At 43.5% G+C, this 17,048-nt stretch overlaps 1 protein-coding gene across 1 annotated transcript in view; it reads right to left on the reverse strand.

The window, feature by feature from the left end:
- Nucleotides 1–17,048, reverse strand: part of LOC112259639 (ephrin type-A receptor 4-like) — a 57,492-nt gene that overhangs the window by 1,125 nt on the left and 39,319 nt on the right. The window contains exons 6-18 of the mRNA XM_042328928.1: nt 15,533–15,979; nt 11,039–11,163; nt 10,064–10,223; nt 9,811–9,922; nt 4,022–4,080; nt 3,781–3,894; nt 3,303–3,488; nt 3,096–3,157; nt 2,800–3,009; nt 2,439–2,615; nt 2,117–2,307; nt 1,797–1,955; nt 1–1,077 (exon numbers count right to left, since the gene is read on the reverse strand). The exon at nt 1–1,077 is cut by the window's left edge and continues 1,125 nt beyond it. Of these exons, the coding sequence (XP_042184862.1) occupies nt 948–1,077; nt 1,797–1,955; nt 2,117–2,307; nt 2,439–2,615; nt 2,800–3,009; nt 3,096–3,157; nt 3,303–3,488; nt 3,781–3,894; nt 4,022–4,080; nt 9,811–9,922; nt 10,064–10,223; nt 11,039–11,163; nt 15,533–15,979 (2,132 nt within the window). The 3' untranslated portion in view covers nt 1–947. The remainder of the gene's footprint in view (nt 1,078–1,796; nt 1,956–2,116; nt 2,308–2,438; nt 2,616–2,799; nt 3,010–3,095; nt 3,158–3,302; nt 3,489–3,780; nt 3,895–4,021; nt 4,081–9,810; nt 9,923–10,063; nt 10,224–11,038; nt 11,164–15,532; nt 15,980–17,048) is intronic.

Below are 17,048 nucleotides of genomic sequence, written 5' to 3' on the forward strand. Positions count from 1 at the left end.
AATGACAAGATGCTTGTCTCCTTCGCTCCTTCTGTGCTGTGCGCACCTTCCCATTTACACCAGAGATCTGTATATAATGACGAGATGCTCATGTTTCTGCCCTAACAATGAGAGGCAATAACATTTCAGCTGTTCTGCCTTGTAAGCTAGCAAATAAATCCAATTTGGCAAAATTTGAAATATAAAGATTACTCACTAGGACGTGGACTGGTGCTTGAGAGATTGTTTATAATCTTCTGTGATGCCTTCTACAAGAAGTTAGTCATTATTAGTGAATGTGCATTATGCATGCTTCTGGTTATTACATTTGTAACAAAATTAGCATTTTCATAGACAGACTTGAAAGCCATATCAGTGATTATTGCAAAAAAATAAGGTTAAACTATTTTTATAAAATAATACATATATAATTAGTGAAATGTAGTGTATTTTACCTTTATACAACAACGCTTATTTAGAGAAAAACTTTTAAAAATTGATATACGTGAAAAAAATGATCAAGCATTGATTTTAAGGCCATATCGCCCAGCCGAACTCTAAACAAACTACCGAAACGTTTTGCACATGACTTAAAAGTCAGGATGACTGTGACCAACATTGTTGTGTCATAAAGTCACCAAAAAAATAAAATAATGAAGAGCAGTTAATTTTTTTTTTTTTTACACAGACACGTATGTACAGAAAGTAAACAGAACAAGAGACGGAAAGTTCCGTTGGTTCCACTGAAACAAACAGCTTCTTCAGCCTCAGGTCAATCCTCAGGCCATAGTTCAAAGGTTATATGGTTTATAAAAGTGCCTCTTTTCTCTCCTCCGTTCATATTTTCTGTTGTAGGGTTTGTTTGTTGACGTTATTTCTTATGAAAATCTCAATCTAAAGTGCATGGATGACGTAAATGGAATTCATTAAAACAAATGTCTGTTTCTGTTTTATATCCATTCACTGGCTCAGACGGGAACCATACTGCCCTGCATCTGTTCCTGTATTTGTTGCATGTGGGACAGCAATACCTGCTGCACACTGGCAAGGATCTGGTCCTGGTGTGATGGTGTGACGATTCCTATACTGGCCATGTCCCTGTAAACATAGTACAACACACAATTAGGCATGTTGGGAGTTGAAAAGAGCATGCTCACGGACACACAAAATGAGAAAGAGAGAAAAAGAGAAAGAGAATAGGAGAGACAGAGAGACTATTGAGAAAGGACGCCGTAGGCAGACATGGCTCTCAAGAGAAGACAGGCTATGTGCACACTGCCCACAAAATGAGGCGGAAACTGAGCTGCACTTCCTAACCTCCTGCCAAATGTATCTCCATATTAGAGACACATATTTCCCTCAAATTACACAGATCCACAAAGAATTCGAAAACAAACCCAATTTTGATGAACTCCCACATCTGCTGGGTGAAATACCACAGTGTGCCATCATAGCAGCATGATTTGTGACCTGTTGCCACAAGAAAAGGGCAACCAGTGAAGAACAAACACCATTGTAAATACAAACCATATTTATGTTTATTTATTTTCCCTTTTGTACTTTATCCAGTCGCACATTGTCACAACACTGTATATATATATATATATACATAATATGACATTTGTAATGTCTTTATTCTTTTGGAACTTCTGTGAGTGTAATGTTTACTGTTTATTTTTATTGTTTATTTCACTTTTGTATATTATTTACTTCACTTGCTTTGGCAATGTTAACATTTCCCATGCCAATAAAGCCCCTTGAATTGAGAGAGAGGGAGAGAGACAGGTAACGAGAGAGATAGAGAGAAACCGACTTACTGCTGTGTGAGGGTTAGCAGGCTGTCAGGACTGGTGTATCCAGCAGCAGTGAGGGTGTCTTTGTACATGTCCATCCCTATAGCCTGGAGCCAGTATTCTACTGACCACACCGACACAAACTCTGGACCTCCTACAGGCTCCAACAGAGTGGGAACAGGCCTGCACAGAGACAAAGAAAGAATGAGTTATAGTGAGTCCATGTTATTAAAAAACATTGAAAGGGCCTGCAATGAAAGACATGGTTGCCTGTGTGTGTGTGTGTGTGTGTGTGTGTGTGTGTGTGTGTGTGTGTGTGTGTGTGTGTGTGTGTGTGCGTGTACCTCTCCCCTCCTGTCCTCCTCAGTGTGGTGGTTGGGTTGCGGATGAGTTTATCCATAATGTTGAGGATCTGCGTGAAACTGGGTCTGTGTATTCTGTCTCTCTGCCAGCAGTCTAACATCAGTTGGTGCAGACAAACTGGACAGTCCATAGGTGGGGGCAGACGGTAACCCTCATCTATCGCTTTTATCACCTAGAGAGAGGGGGAGAAAGGGATCAAGTGGGTAAGAAAGCATGTTTAACTAACTTTGTCTAACTGTTCAACTTAGTTTCTGTCTCACATTCAGGCGAATGTCCTGTTTTTGAGTTTTAACACACACTTACATCCTGGTTACTCATGTCCCAATATGGCCGTTCTCCATATGACATCACCTCCCACATGACCACGCCGTAGCTCCATGTGTCAGAGGCTGGAGTGAACTTCCTGTAGGCGATGGCCTCTGGAGCAGTCCATCTGATGGGGATCTTCCCCCCTGGAGAGTGGTACGTCCCAGTCACCTCCTGTAACACATGGAAGAGAATGAGAAAATGAGAAATTAGGATCCACAGGTGCTAAGGACCCACATTTAAAAGATGAGTGATCTAACAGTCATTGAAACCTTATCTTGCATAATAAATCATTACTCCAGACAAGTAATATGCATGTTTAGGTTCTATGTTCTTTCCTGTGTTTCTGTGTTCTTACCTGTGTGGTGTATGCTGCCTCAGACTCATCCTCCAGTACTCGTGACAGGCCGAAGTCAGACACCTTACACACCAGGTTACTGTTGACCAAGATGTTGCGTGCGGCCAGGTCTCGGTGAACGTAGCTCATGTCAGACAGGTACTTCATGCCCGACACGATGCCACGCAGCATGCCCACCAGCTGGATCACTGTGAACTGACCGTCGTGTTTCTAATGGAGAAAGACAATATAGACATTAGAATAGAGTTTACAGTGTGAACACAGAGATACATACTCTCTCTCATTCTCCTTCTTACCCTGAGGAAGGTGTTGAGGGATCCATTCTCCATGTACTCTGTGATGATCATCACTGGTTTACCTGAACAGGAGACAAACAAACAGCGATTAAGCCAGGGTGGAGTTCCACAAAGATCAGTTTTGGGTTCCCTGCTTTTACTTTATAAATGAAGAAAGAACCTGTAAATCTCTGCTTAGATTGGTCAAAGTAGCTGTCAATCACTCACATCGTGTGACCACACCCTCCAGTCTGATGATGTTTGGGTGGTCGAACTGTCCCATGATGCTGGCCTCAGAGAGGAAGTCCCGCCTCTGTTTGTCAGCGTATCCTGCCTTCAGACTCTTTATGGCCACGTAGATCTCCCTCTTCCCCTGGAGCCGCAGACGGCCACTACACACCTCCCCAAACTCACCTACAACGCACATAGATAAACACAATATCAATAACTACACACCTCCCCAAACTCACCTACAACACACACACACACACCCACACACACACACACACACACACGCGCGCGCACACACACACACACACACACACACACACACACACACACACACACACACACACACACACACACACACACACACACACACACACACACACACACACACACACACACACACACACACACACACACACACACACACACACACACACATTGATGATTTATTGTCCGTGTGTGTGTCAGGCTCCCTTACCGATGCCAATTACTTTCTCTATGTGTATGTTGGAGGCGTCAATCTCTTTGGCAAACTCATGGACAGCCTGGTCCGGGTCCTCATAGGTGAAGGGGTCCACGTATATCCTCACACCTTCAGATGGAGAGGGAGAGGGAAGGAGGGGGGAAGGGAGATGGTTTGAGAAAATACATTGGAAGGTATGGAGGGATGCCCACATGAATATGTGCTCGGCCATGTTTGTTTGTGTGTGGGGTCTTACCTGGGTTTAAATGTTTCTCCTCCTCTAAGTCCTGCTTAGCTTTGCTGTATTGTCCCCTCCTGAAATAACAGAGGTAGAGAATGAAGTAGTGAAGGGAACAGAACACAGCTCGCTAACAGGTAGAAGGAGGACAGGGGGATGGAGGGAGAAAAGTGACTTAGGAAGAAGGAGAGGGGGATGGAGGGAGAATAGTGACTTAATGGGATGGAGGGAGAATAGTAATTTAGGAAGAAGGAGAGGGGGATGGAAGGAGAAAATGAGTTGTGTGTGCAGGTGTGTGTGTGTGTGCATGTGTGACACCTTAGTCCTGAGAGCCACTCTCAGTATAAAGCAACCTCAAGGGAGAGGTTGTGTGTGTGTGGGGAGGCAAGGGGGAGTTGATACAGGGGCTGTGTTTTTGTGGACACTAATGATAAAATCAGGGACAAGGGGATTACCAGGTGAGCAATCAGGCCTTTAGGAAACACCGTCTCTTTTAGGACAAATCAAATCAAATGTTATTTGTCAGATGCGCCGAATACAACATCTGTAGACCTTACAGTGAAATTCTTACTTACAAGCCCTTAATCAACATCTGTAGACCTTACAGTGAAATTCTTACTTACAAGCCCTTAACCAACATCTGTAGACCTTACAGTGAAATTCTTACTTACAAGCCCTTAACCAACATCTGTAGACCTTACAGTGAAATTCTTACTTACAAGCCCTTAACCAACATCTGTAGACCTTACAGTGAAATTCTTACTTACAAGCCCTTAACCAACATCTGTAGACCTTACAGTGAAATTCTTACTTACAAGCCCTTAACCAACATCTGTAGACCTTACAGTGAAATTCTTACTTACAAGCCCTTAACCAACATCTGTAGACCTTACAGTGAAATTCTTACTTACAAGCCCTTAACCAACATCTGTAGACCTTACAGTGAAATTCTTACTTACAAGCCCTTAACCAACATCTGTAGACCTTACAGTGAAATTCTTACTTACAAGCCCTTAACCAACATCTGTAGACCTTACAGTGAAATTCTTACTTACAAGCCCTTAACCAACATCTGTAGACCTTACAGTGAAATTCTTACTTACAAGCCCTTAACCAACAGTGCAGTTTTAAGAAGTGGTAAGAAACTATTTACTAAAATGAACTGAAGTAAAAAATTAAAAATAAGAAAAACAAACAAATAATTAAGGAGCAACAATAAAATAACTGTAGTGAGGCTATATACAGGGGATACCAGTACAGAGTCAATGTGCGGGGGCACCGGTTAGTCGAGGTAATTGAGGTAATAGGTATACTACCATTCAAAAGTTTGGGGCCACTTAGAAATCTCCTTGTTTTTGAAAGAACAGCAAATGTTTTGTCCATTAAAATAACATCAAATTGATCAGAAATACAGTGTAGACATTGTTAATGTTGTAAATGACTTTTGTAGCTGGAAACGGCAGATGTTTTTATGGAATATCTACATAGGCGTACAGAGGCCCATTATCAGCAACCATCACTCCTGTCATCCAATGGCACGTTGTGTTAGCTAATCCAAGTTGATCATTTTAAAAGGCTAATTGATCTTTAGAAAACACTTTTGCAATTATGTTAGCACAGCTGAAAACTGTTGTTCTGATTAAAGAAGCAATAAAACGGGCCTTCTTTAGACTAGTTGAGTATCTGGAGCATCAGCATTTGTGGGTTTGATTACAGGCTCATAATGGCCAGAAAAAAAGAACTTTCTTCTGAAACTCATCAGTCTATTCTTGTTCTGAGAAATGGCTATTCCATGTGAGAAACTGCCAAGAAACTGAAGATCTCGTACAACGCTGTGTACTACTCCCTTCACAGAACAGCACACACTGGCCCTAACCAGGATAGAAAGAGGAGTGGGAGGCGCCGGTGCACAACTGAGCAAGAGGACAAGTACATCAGAGTATCTAGTTTGAGAAACAGACACCTCACAAGTACTCAACTGGCAGCTTCATTAAATAGAGATGGGTGCTTTGCAGGTACTATGTCAACAGTGAAGAGGCGACTCCGGGATGCTGGCCTTCCAATCAGAGTTGCAAAGAAAAAGCCATATCTCAGACTGGACAATAAAAATAAAAGATTAAGATGGGCAAAAGAACAGACACTGGACAGAGGAAGATTGGAAAAAAGTGTTATGGACAGACAAATCTAAGTTTGAGGTATTCAGATCACAAAGCATGCTGGAGGCAATGTGATGGTCTGGGGGTGCTTTGGTGGTGGTAAAGTGGGAGATTTGTACAGGGTAAAAGGGATCTTGAAGAAGGAAGGCTATCACTCCATTTTGCAACGCCAAGCCATACCCTGTGGATGGCGCTTAATTGGAGGTAATTTCCTCCTACAACAGGACAATGACCCAAAGCACAGCTCCAAACTGCAAGAACTATTAGGGAAGAAGCAGTCAGCTGGTATTCTGTCTATAATGGCGTGGCCAGCACAGTCACCGGATCTCAACCCTATTGAGCTGTTGTGGGAGCAGCTTCACCCTATGGTACGTAAGAAGTGCCCATCAAGCCAAACCAGCTTGTGGGAGGTGCTTCAGGAAGCACAGGGTGAAATCTCTTCAGATTACCTCAACAAATTGACAACTAGAATGCCCAAGGCTGTAATTGCTGCAAATTAAGGATTATTTGACAAAAGCAAAGTTTGAAGGACACAATTATTATTTCAATTAAAAATAATTATTTATAACATTGTTCAATGACTTATATTTCCTATTCATTTTGTAACTCATTTCATGTATGTTTTCATGGTGACCCCAAATTTTTGAACGGTAGTGTACATGTAGGTAGAGGTAAAGTGACTATGCATGGATGATAAACAGAGAGTAGCAGCAGAGTAAAAATGGGGGTGGAGGTCAATGCAAATAGTCCGGGTAGCCATTTGATTAGCTGTTCAGGAGTCTTATGGCTTGGGGGTAGAAGCTGTTAAGAAGCCTTTTGAACCTAGACTTAGTACTCCTGTACCGCTTGCCGTGCGGTAGCAGAGAGAACAGTCTATGACTAGGGTGGCTGGAGTCGCTGGAAATTTCTTGTGCTCGACCCTCCAGAGGCCTTCCTCTGACACTGCCTGGTATAGAGGTCCTGGATGGCAGGAACCTTGGCCCCAGTGATGTACTGGGCCGAACACACTACCCTCTGTAGTGCCTTACAGTCGGATGCCAGGTGGTGATGCAACCAGTCAGGATGCTCTTGATGGTGCAGCTGTAGAACTTTTTAAGGATCTGAGGACCCATAACAAATCTTTCCAGTCTCCTGAGGGGGAATAGGTTGTGTCGTGCCCTCTTTTTGATTGTCTTGGTGTTTGGACCATGAAAGTTTGTTGGTGATGTGGACACTAAGGAACTTGAAGCTCTCAACCTGCTCCACTTCAGCCCGGTCGATGAGAATGGAGGCGTGTTCGGTCCTCCTTTTCCTGTAGTCCACAATCATCTCCTTTGTCTTGATCACATTGAGGGAGAGGTTGTTATTCTGGCACAACACTGCCAGGTCTCTGACCTCCTCCTTATAGGCTGTCTCATCACTGTTGGTGATCAGACCTACCACTGTTGTGTTGTCGGTCAACTTATCAATGGTGTTGGTGTTGTGCTTGGCCATGCAGTCATGGTTAAACAGGGAGTACAGGAGGGTACTGAGCAAGCACCCGAGGGGCTCCCGTGCTGAGGATCAGCGTGGCAGAGGTGTTGTTGCCTACCCTCACCACCTGGGGGCGGCCCGTCAGGAAGTCTAGGATCCAGTTGCATAGGGAGGTGTTAAGTCCCAGGGTCCTTAGCTTAGTGGTGAGCTTTGAGGGCACTATGGTGTTGAACGCTGAGCTGTAGTCAATTCTCACGTGGGTGTTCCTTTTGTCCAGGTGGGAAAGGGCAGTGTGGAGTGCCATATAGATTGCATCATCTGTGGATCTTTTGGGGTGGTATGCAAATTGTAGTGGGTCTAGGGTTTCAGGGATAATGGTGATGATGTGAGACATGACCAGCCTTTCAAAGCACTTCATGGCTACAGACATGAGTGCTACGGGTTGGTAGTCATTTAGGAAGTTTCGTGTTCTTGGGCACAGGTACTATGGTGGTCTGCTTGAAACATGTTGGTATTATAGACTCGGTCAGAGACAGGTTGAAAATGCCAGTGAAGACACTTGCCAGTTGGTCAGCGCATGCTCGGAGTACACGTCCTGGTAATCTGTCTGGCCCTGCGGCCTTGTGAATGTTAACCTGGTTTACTCACATTGGCTACGGAGAGTCGCCCGGAACAGCTGATGCTCTCATGCATGCTTCAGTGTTGCTTGACTCGAAGAGAGCATAGAAGTTATTTAGCTCATCTGGTAGGCTCGTGTCACTAGGCAACTCACGGCTGTGCTTCCCTTTGTAGTCTGTTAGAGTTTGCAAGCCCTGCCACATCCAAAAAGCATCAGAGCCGGTGTAGTACGATTCAATCTTAGTCCTGTATTGATGTTTTGCCTGTTTGATGGTTTGTCAGAGGGCATAGCGGGATTTCTTATAAGCGTCTGGGTTAGAGTCCCGCTCCTTGAAAGCGGCAGCTTTACCCTTTAGCTCAGTGTGGATGTTGCCTGTAATACATGGCTTCTGTTTGCGGTATGTACGTACGGTCACTGTGGGGACGATGTCATCGATGCACTTATTGATGAAGCCAGTGACTGATGTGATATACTCCTCAATGTCATTTGAAGAATCCTGGAACATATTCCAGCCTGTCCTAGTAAAACAGTCATGTAGCTTAGCATCCTCGTTATCCGACCACTTCCTTATTGAGCGACTCACTGGTACTTCCTGCTTTAGTTCGGGAGGATAGAGTTATGGTCAGATTTGCCAAATTGAGGGCGAGGGAGAGCTTTGTACGCGTCTCTGTGTGTGGAGTAAATGTGGTCTAGAGTTTTTTTACCCCCTGGTTTTTTACCCCCTCCATGCATTAAAGTCCCCGGCCACTAGGAGCGCCACCTCGATGAGCATTTTCTTGTTTGCTTATTGCCTTATACAGCTCGCTGAGTACCGTCTTAGTGCCAGCATCGGTTTGTGGTGATAGACTGCTACAAAAAATATAGATGAGAACTCTTGGTAAATAGTGTGGTCTACAGCTTATCATGAGAAACTCTACCTCAGGTGAGCCAAACCTTGAGACTTCCTTAATATTAGATTTCGTGCACCAACTGTTATTTACAAATAGACATAGACTGCAGCTGTTCCATCTTCCCGATGGACCGAAAACCAAGCTAGCTGTATGTTATCCATGTCATCGTTCAGCCACGACTCGGTGAAACACAAGATATTACAGTGTTTAATGTCCCGTTGGTAGGATAATCTTGATCGGGGCTCATCCATTTTGTTACCCAATGATTGCACGTTGGCTAATAGGACTGATGGTAGAGGGGGATTACTCACTAGCCGTACTTACACCCCGACCTTCGTCACCGATATCTCTGTCTCTTCTTCATGCGAATGACGGGGATTTGGGCCTTGTCGGGTGTGAAGTAAATCCTTTGCGTCCGACTCGTTAAACAAAAAAATATTTGTCCGTATGAGGTGAGTAATCGCTGTCCTGATATCCAGAAGCTCTTTTCGGTCATAAGAGACGGTGGCAGAAACATTATGTACAAAATAAGTTACAAAAAAACCCACACACAATAGCACAATTGGTTAGGAGCCCGTAACATGGCAGCCATCTCCTCCTGGTGCCATCATACACACGGTCTCCTTTTGTACATACTGCCTCCTTTAAGACACACTATGTATGTTTACCTGTGGCTGTGTGTGTGTGTACCTGTGGCTGATGATGAACACTGTGGTAGAGATGAGCAGTAGAACCACACCCCCACTGATTGACAGTAGGAGAAGGGTGGAGTTAGCGGCATTACCAATCAGAGGCAAGGGATCTGACAGAGGGAGGAGACAACAGGTCACAAACCAGGACATTTTCATTCAAAAACAGGTATATTTTATCAATATCCCTAGCTCTATAAAAATAGACAAATAGAATATCATATAATATGAAATAATAGAACATAGTGTTGTACCTGAGTTGGTGGAAAACTCAAAGGGGGCGCTGAACTCTCCGTATCCGGCGGCCGTGCGAGCTCGCACTTGAAATACGTACACAGTGAGTGGGTTTAGCCCAGTGATATCAGCACTACGGGATGCCGTCTTCATAATGCGGTAGGACCTCTCCTTCTGATTCTGATTGGATAGGAGGAAAAGAGGTGAGGGACGTGTCAATGTCCACTATATGAAGCGTTCCAATATACAGTACATCATACTAAAATACAACCCATTATAATTGGCAAGCAAAAAGAAAATGGGTAAAAGATGTGAACATGATTCTAAAATTTAACTTGAAGTTGCAGAACAATGTTTTCTGTGGGTCTGGAGGGAAATCCCTCTCCCTATGGCCTACAATCACAAAACCATTCAAGCAAGGAAACACACAAAAACATTGCCACACAGTCACAAATCCCTCCCACAGCTTGCCCATCTCTTATCTACATTGCCTCAAACTCTCTCTTTTTCTCTCCCAACATATTTTATCTCAGATTCTCTCCCTCCATTTCTGCAGGTTAGCGTTTTGTGTAATTTATCTTGTTCTGGAGGCAGCTCTGCAGTGGTCACTAGCTGGCACAGCCAAAGTCACAACATTTTAACCCTAACCACATTGCTAACCCTAAAGCCTAACCCTAAACTGAAATTAAGAACAAAAAATATATTTTTGTTTTCATGAATTTTTACACCCAGTTCTGCCTCCAGGACAAGACTCATGACAATACATTTCAACCTGCTACATTTCTCCCTCTATCCTTTTCTGTGTCAAACACAAGGAAAGCTTTGAAGATAGTTTATTGGTTATTTTATAGGTCTATTGATTCTTTTATAGGTCTATTGATAACAGTTGAAGCAGTTGAAAACTTATACACTCACAGATACACATGACACAGAGTTACAATAGGTTTCCATAGGATATCTGATTTCTGAACCGCGGTTCCCACGAGACACCTTACCTTCTCGTAGTACTTGACCTCGTACTCAAGGATGACCCCATTGGGCCGGTCGGGCTGTTGCCATGCCAACGACACATCGTGCCTGGTGACATCACTGGCCTGGATGGATGTGACTGGGGAGGGAGCTGTGAGTGAGAGTGAGAGAGGAGAGAAAGAGGGGTACACAAGTTGAAGAATGAACACTTCTTAACAACTGCCTGCTTAACCCGGAATCCAGCCGCACCAATGTGTCGGAGGAAACACTGTTCAACCGCCTGCAGGCACCGAGCCCTCCACAAGGAGTCGCTAGAGCGCGATGAGCCAAGTAAAGCCCCCCCCTGGCCAAACCCGGACAATGTTGGGCCAATTATGTGCCGCCCTATGGGACTCCTGATCACGGCCGGTTGTGATGCAGGCTGGGATCAAACCTAGGTCTGTAGCGAAGCCTCTAGCACTGCGATGTAGTGCCTTAGACCGCTGCATCACTCAGGAGGCCCATGGCTTCTACATTCTTTTGAATGGTCTTGAATTAATGCATAACAAATGCATAGAAAAATGCTTCAAGCTACAGGCTTGACAGGAAAGAACCGCATCACTTAATGTTGGATGGCAATCACAACGACCCGATTCACCACAGCGGAGTCCTGGATGACATGGCACCTTTGTCTAGGAAACAGGTTGCGGCCTGTCTCACCTCTTTTCATCCTGTCTTTCTATCACTATCATTGTCTGTCCCCTCCCTTTCTATCCCTCTAATATAGTCCCCCCCCCCCATGTCCCAGTATTATTGTGGTAATCACTCTGGCAAACTGACCTTCAGGAGAAGAGAGTTATGTCACTGGTCTATGTGACTCTCTGGATTTATGATACTGACTCACTAAAGACATAATTTTTTTATTTCAGAGTGTATGAGTATTGACCGACTCTGGTTAGTTCCCATACTACTCATTTATTTGATTTGATTTATTTGACCTTTATTTAACTAGGCAAGTCAGTTAAGAACAAATTCTTATTTTCTTATAGCACCCAGTAGGTGACAATATACTACACAAGAAGACAACACACTTCCATCAGGCAGTTAAAGTACCGCTATCTGTGACTCAAAGACAATTTACATTTAATATTACACAAAAAAATACTAGATGAAATGTCAGAATAATGGTAGAGAGAATGATTTATTTCAGTTTTATTTCTTTCATTACATTCCCAGTGGGTCAGAAGTTTACATACACTCAATTAGTATTTGGTAGTATTGCCTTTAAATTCTTTAACTTGGGTCAAACATTTCAGGTAGCCTTCCACAAGCTTTCCACAATAAGTTGGGTGAATTTTGTCCCATTCCTCCTGACAGAGCTGGTGTAACTGAGTCAGGTTTGAAGGCCTCCTTGATCGCACACTCTTTCTCAGTTCTGTCCACAAATGTTCTATGGGATTGAGGTCAGGGCTTTATGATGGACACTCCAATACCTTGACTTTGTTCTCCTTAAGTCATTTTGCCACAACTTTGGAAGTATGCTTGGGGTCATTGTCCGTTTGGAAGACCCATTTGTGACCAAGCTTTAACTTGACTGATGTCTTGAGATGTTGCTTCAATAAATCCACATAATTTCCCTTCCTCATGAAGCCATCTATTTTGTGAAGTGCACCAGTTCCTCCTGCAGCAAAGCACCCCCACAACATGATGCTGCCCCACCCCCGTGCTTCACGGTTGGGATGGTGTTCTTCGGCTTGCAAGCCTCCCCCTTTTTCCTCCAAACATAATGATGGTCATTATGGGAAAACAGTTCTATTTTTGTTTCATCAGACCAGAGGACATTTCTCTAAAAAGTACGATCTTTGTCCCCATCTGCAGTTACAAACCATAGTCTGGCTTTTTTATGTATGTTTTGGAGCAGTGGCTTCATCCTTGCTGAGCAGCCTTTCAGGTTATGTCGATATAGGACTCATTTTACTGTGGATATAGATACTTTTGTACCGGTTTCCTCCAGCATCTTCACAAGATCCTTTGCTGTTGTTCTGGGATTGATTTGCACTTCTCGCACCAAAGTACATTCACCTCTAGGAGAGAGAGAACATGTCACCTTCCTGAGCTGTATAACAGCTGCGTGGTTCCATGGTGTTTATACTTGCACACTATTGTTTGTACAGATGAACGTGGTACCTTCAGGCATTTGGAAATTGCTCCCAAGGATGAACCAGACTTGTGGAGGTCTCCAATTTTTTTTCTGAGTTCTTAGCTGATTTATTTTAATTTTCCCATGATGTCAAGCAAAGAGGCACTGAGTTTGAAAGTAGGCCTTGAAACACATTCACAGGTACACCTCCAATTGACTCAAATAATGTCAATTAGCCTATCAGAAGCATCTAAAGCCATGACATCATTTTCTGGAATTTTCCAAGCTGTTTAAAGGCACAGTCAACTTAGTGTATGTAAACTGCTGACCCACTGGAATTGTGATACAGTGATTTATAAGTGAAATAATCTGTCTGTAAACAATTGTTGGAAAAATTACTTGTGTCATGCACAAAGTAGATGTCCTGACCGACTTACCAAAACTATAGTTTGTTAACAAGAAATTTGTGGAGTGTTTGAAAAACAAGTTTTAATGACTCCAACCCAGGTGTATGTAAACTTCTGACTTCAACTGTATATATCATTAGGCTGTATGTGTAACGTCTTTCGTTGGTAGAAGGAAGAGTGGACCAAAGCGCAGCGTGGAAAGTGTTCATGATACTTTATTCAAAAACACTCAAACAAAATAACAAATGCGAAAACGAAAGTGCACAGTTCTGTTAGGTACAGACACTAAACAGAAAACAAGATCCCACAAAACCCAAAAGGAAAATGACAACTTATATGTGATCCCCAATCAGAGACAACGATAGACAGCTGCCTCTGTTTGGGAACCACACACGGCCAAAAACAAACAAACAGAAAACAGCCTTTCCCACCCGAGTCACACCCTGACCTCACCAAACAGAGAATAATAAGGATCTCTAAGGTCAGGGCGTGACAGTGTGTATTTCTAGATATAGGCCTATTATAAATGTGTATTATTCTCGCATCACCAGCTTTATTGCAAAAAAGACAGACAAATGCACACAACTTTAAGCTATATATTCAATTGAGGTAATGACCTGCCTATTCATCCGCACAGCAATTGATAAAACAGTACCATGTTTTTCTGAGTTTATGTCAATATTACACAGGTAAGCTAACGGTTGCAGAAATCAGGACTGCAGACAGGCTCTATAGACCTCTATATATGAATGACTGTGTCCAACACACCACCTGGGGTTATGTTGGGCATCTACTGACCAGAAAATATTTCTCAATGACAAGTATTGCTAAATCAAAAGGTTTAAGGAAATACAGACAGGCACTACATTAGTACATGACAAAACAGCTCGCTGAATCAAGCATGATGGTCTTGTAAGTATAATAGCAAAGCTTGTTATCATATGATTAAAAAAGCTTGAAAAGGTAGTGGAATGGGATTAGTGTGATGTGGGAAGAATCCAATACTTTACTTGTGTGTGTGTGGTACAAATCACATTATTGTGGGAGCACCTCATCTAAGAGTATGAATTAGGCTGTTTGAGAAGGTTTGAATCCTAAGCAACCTGCCTCCACACAGTTTGAAGTACAATACCAACTTATCTTCTTTAGTAGGTCAAAGCTGTGTGCTGGAAAACCTTGGTAGAGCATGGGTGAAGTAGGCATTGTGGTGCTCATGTGAATTTCCTTTCTTTTTCGGGCTTCAGACAAATGCCTACTTCTCACTTAAAACTTTGTTTTTCATTTTTAATAGCCTATACGGTTAATTATGGCTGCATTGGTCAGAATCTGTAACAATATCAGTGTTGCCAGCTACGGTATATGAGGAGATAGCCTTGTCCAACTAACCCTACTATCTGAACGTGCACATATTGGAAGTTAGAGGTAGCCTAATATTCATTATTTGATAGGGAAAAAAATACTATTATGTGACTAAAATGGCCGTGACTAAAACGAGACAGATTGTCCAGTATTTTAGTCGACTGATAATAAGTAAAACTAACAAAGGATGCATCCTCTTTCTATCTCTCACACTGTTTACTGAGTTTGTAGCAGAAATAAAGTATTCTTCACTCAGCATTTTCTCTCTCACACACACACACACACACACACACACACACACACACACACACACACACACACACACACACACACACACACACACACACACACACACACACACACACAAAGAGGCACAATAGACAAGTATTGTGTTACCGAGGCATCTAAACATCAACCTAAACCAATTACATGACGACTCCACTGTGGTATTATGTTTATGTCACTGAGACAAGTTACTCCTTGAGAGAGGGGACAAACTAAATCCAATTAAACCAACCCGCTTCAGAAACTCTCAAACAGACATGGAATAAACACAGTCCTGCTTGGCCCCTTAAAACACACATACACTCTCCCTCCACTTACTTCTAAACTCTCTCACACACACACAAACTCACCGGCCTGGTTGGTGGTGAGAGTGACAGACACACTCTCTCTTGCCCCTGCAGTGTGGCCTTGGGAAACTCCGTTGCGGGCGCCGATTGTGAAGGTGTAGCGTGTGTGTGCCTGCAGCTCGCTCACACACACTCTGGTGGCCCCCAGGCCGCTCTGCTGGGGGGAGAAAAGGACGTCTGGGCCGCAGGGTAGGCAGAGCTGGGTCCCAAGAGGCCCGTCAGGACCCCCAAGGCTACCAGCCTCTCCAAGTTCACTCCCAGACGAACTGCCAATCTGAGTTTGATTCCCGGTTTGACTCCCAGGGTAACTCTCAGGACCGTGGCAGAGCAGGCAGTCCACACTGTATCTGATGTCAGTTCTCCCTCCAAGCCTGAGGGGGGCGCTCCACTCTAGAACCACTGATGTCTCATTGACCTCTGAGATCAGCTGCTGTGGAGCAGAGGGGGGTTCTGGGATAAATAGGACAGGTAGGTTGAGTTAGAAATGATATTGTGGCAATGGTTACATACAGTGCCATGCAAAAGTATTCACCCCCTTTGGCAGTTTTACTCTTTTGTTGCATTACAACCTGTAAAAATGGATTTTTATTGAAATAGTCCAAATTGGTGAAGTGAAAAAAATACTTGTTTCATAAAATTGATTATAAATATATACACACACACACACACCTGGTCTGAAAGGCCCAGGGAGTCTTATACACCACTAAGCAAGGGGCACCACCAAGCAAGCGACACCATGAAGACCAAGGAGTTCTCCAAACAGGTCAGGAACAAAGTTGTGGAGAAGTACAGATCAGGGTTGGGTTATAAAAAAATATCCGAAACTTTGAACATCCCACGAAGCACCATTAAATCCATTATAAAAAAATGGAAAGAATGGCACCACAACAAACCTGCCAAGAGAGGGCCGCCCACCAAAACTCATGGACCAGGCAAGGAGGGCATTAATCAGAGAGGCAACAAATGATGATAACCCTGAAGGAGCTGCAAAGCTCCACAGCAGAGATTGGAGTGTCTGTCCATAGGACCACTTTAAGCCATACACTCCACAGAGCTGGGCTTTACAGAAGAATGGCCAGAAAAAAGCCATTGCTTCAAGAAATAAATAAGCAAACACTTTTGCCAAAAGGCATGTGGGAGACTCCCCAAACATATGGAACAAGGTACTCTGGTCAGATGAGACTAAAATGTTGCTTTTTGGCCATCAAGGAAAACGCTATGTCTGGCGCAAACCCAACACCTCTCATCACCCTGAGAACACCATCCTCACAGTGAAGCATGGTGGTGGCAGCATCATGCTGTCGGGATGTTTTCATCGGCAGGGACTGTGAATTAAAGGAATGATGGATGGCGCTAAATACAGGGATATTCTTGAGGGAAATCTGTTTCAGTCTTCCAGAGATTTGAGACTGGGATGGAGGTAAACCTTCCAGCAGGACAATGACCCTAAGCATACTGCTAAAGCAACACTCGAGTGGTTTAAGGGGAAACATTTAAATGTCTTGGAATGGCCTAGTCA

The sequence above is a fragment of the Oncorhynchus tshawytscha genome, linkage group LG10 (genome assembly GCF_018296145.1).
Source record: "Oncorhynchus tshawytscha isolate Ot180627B linkage group LG10, Otsh_v2.0, whole genome shotgun sequence".
Classification (NCBI taxonomy): Eukaryota; Metazoa; Chordata; class Actinopteri; order Salmoniformes; family Salmonidae; genus Oncorhynchus; species Oncorhynchus tshawytscha.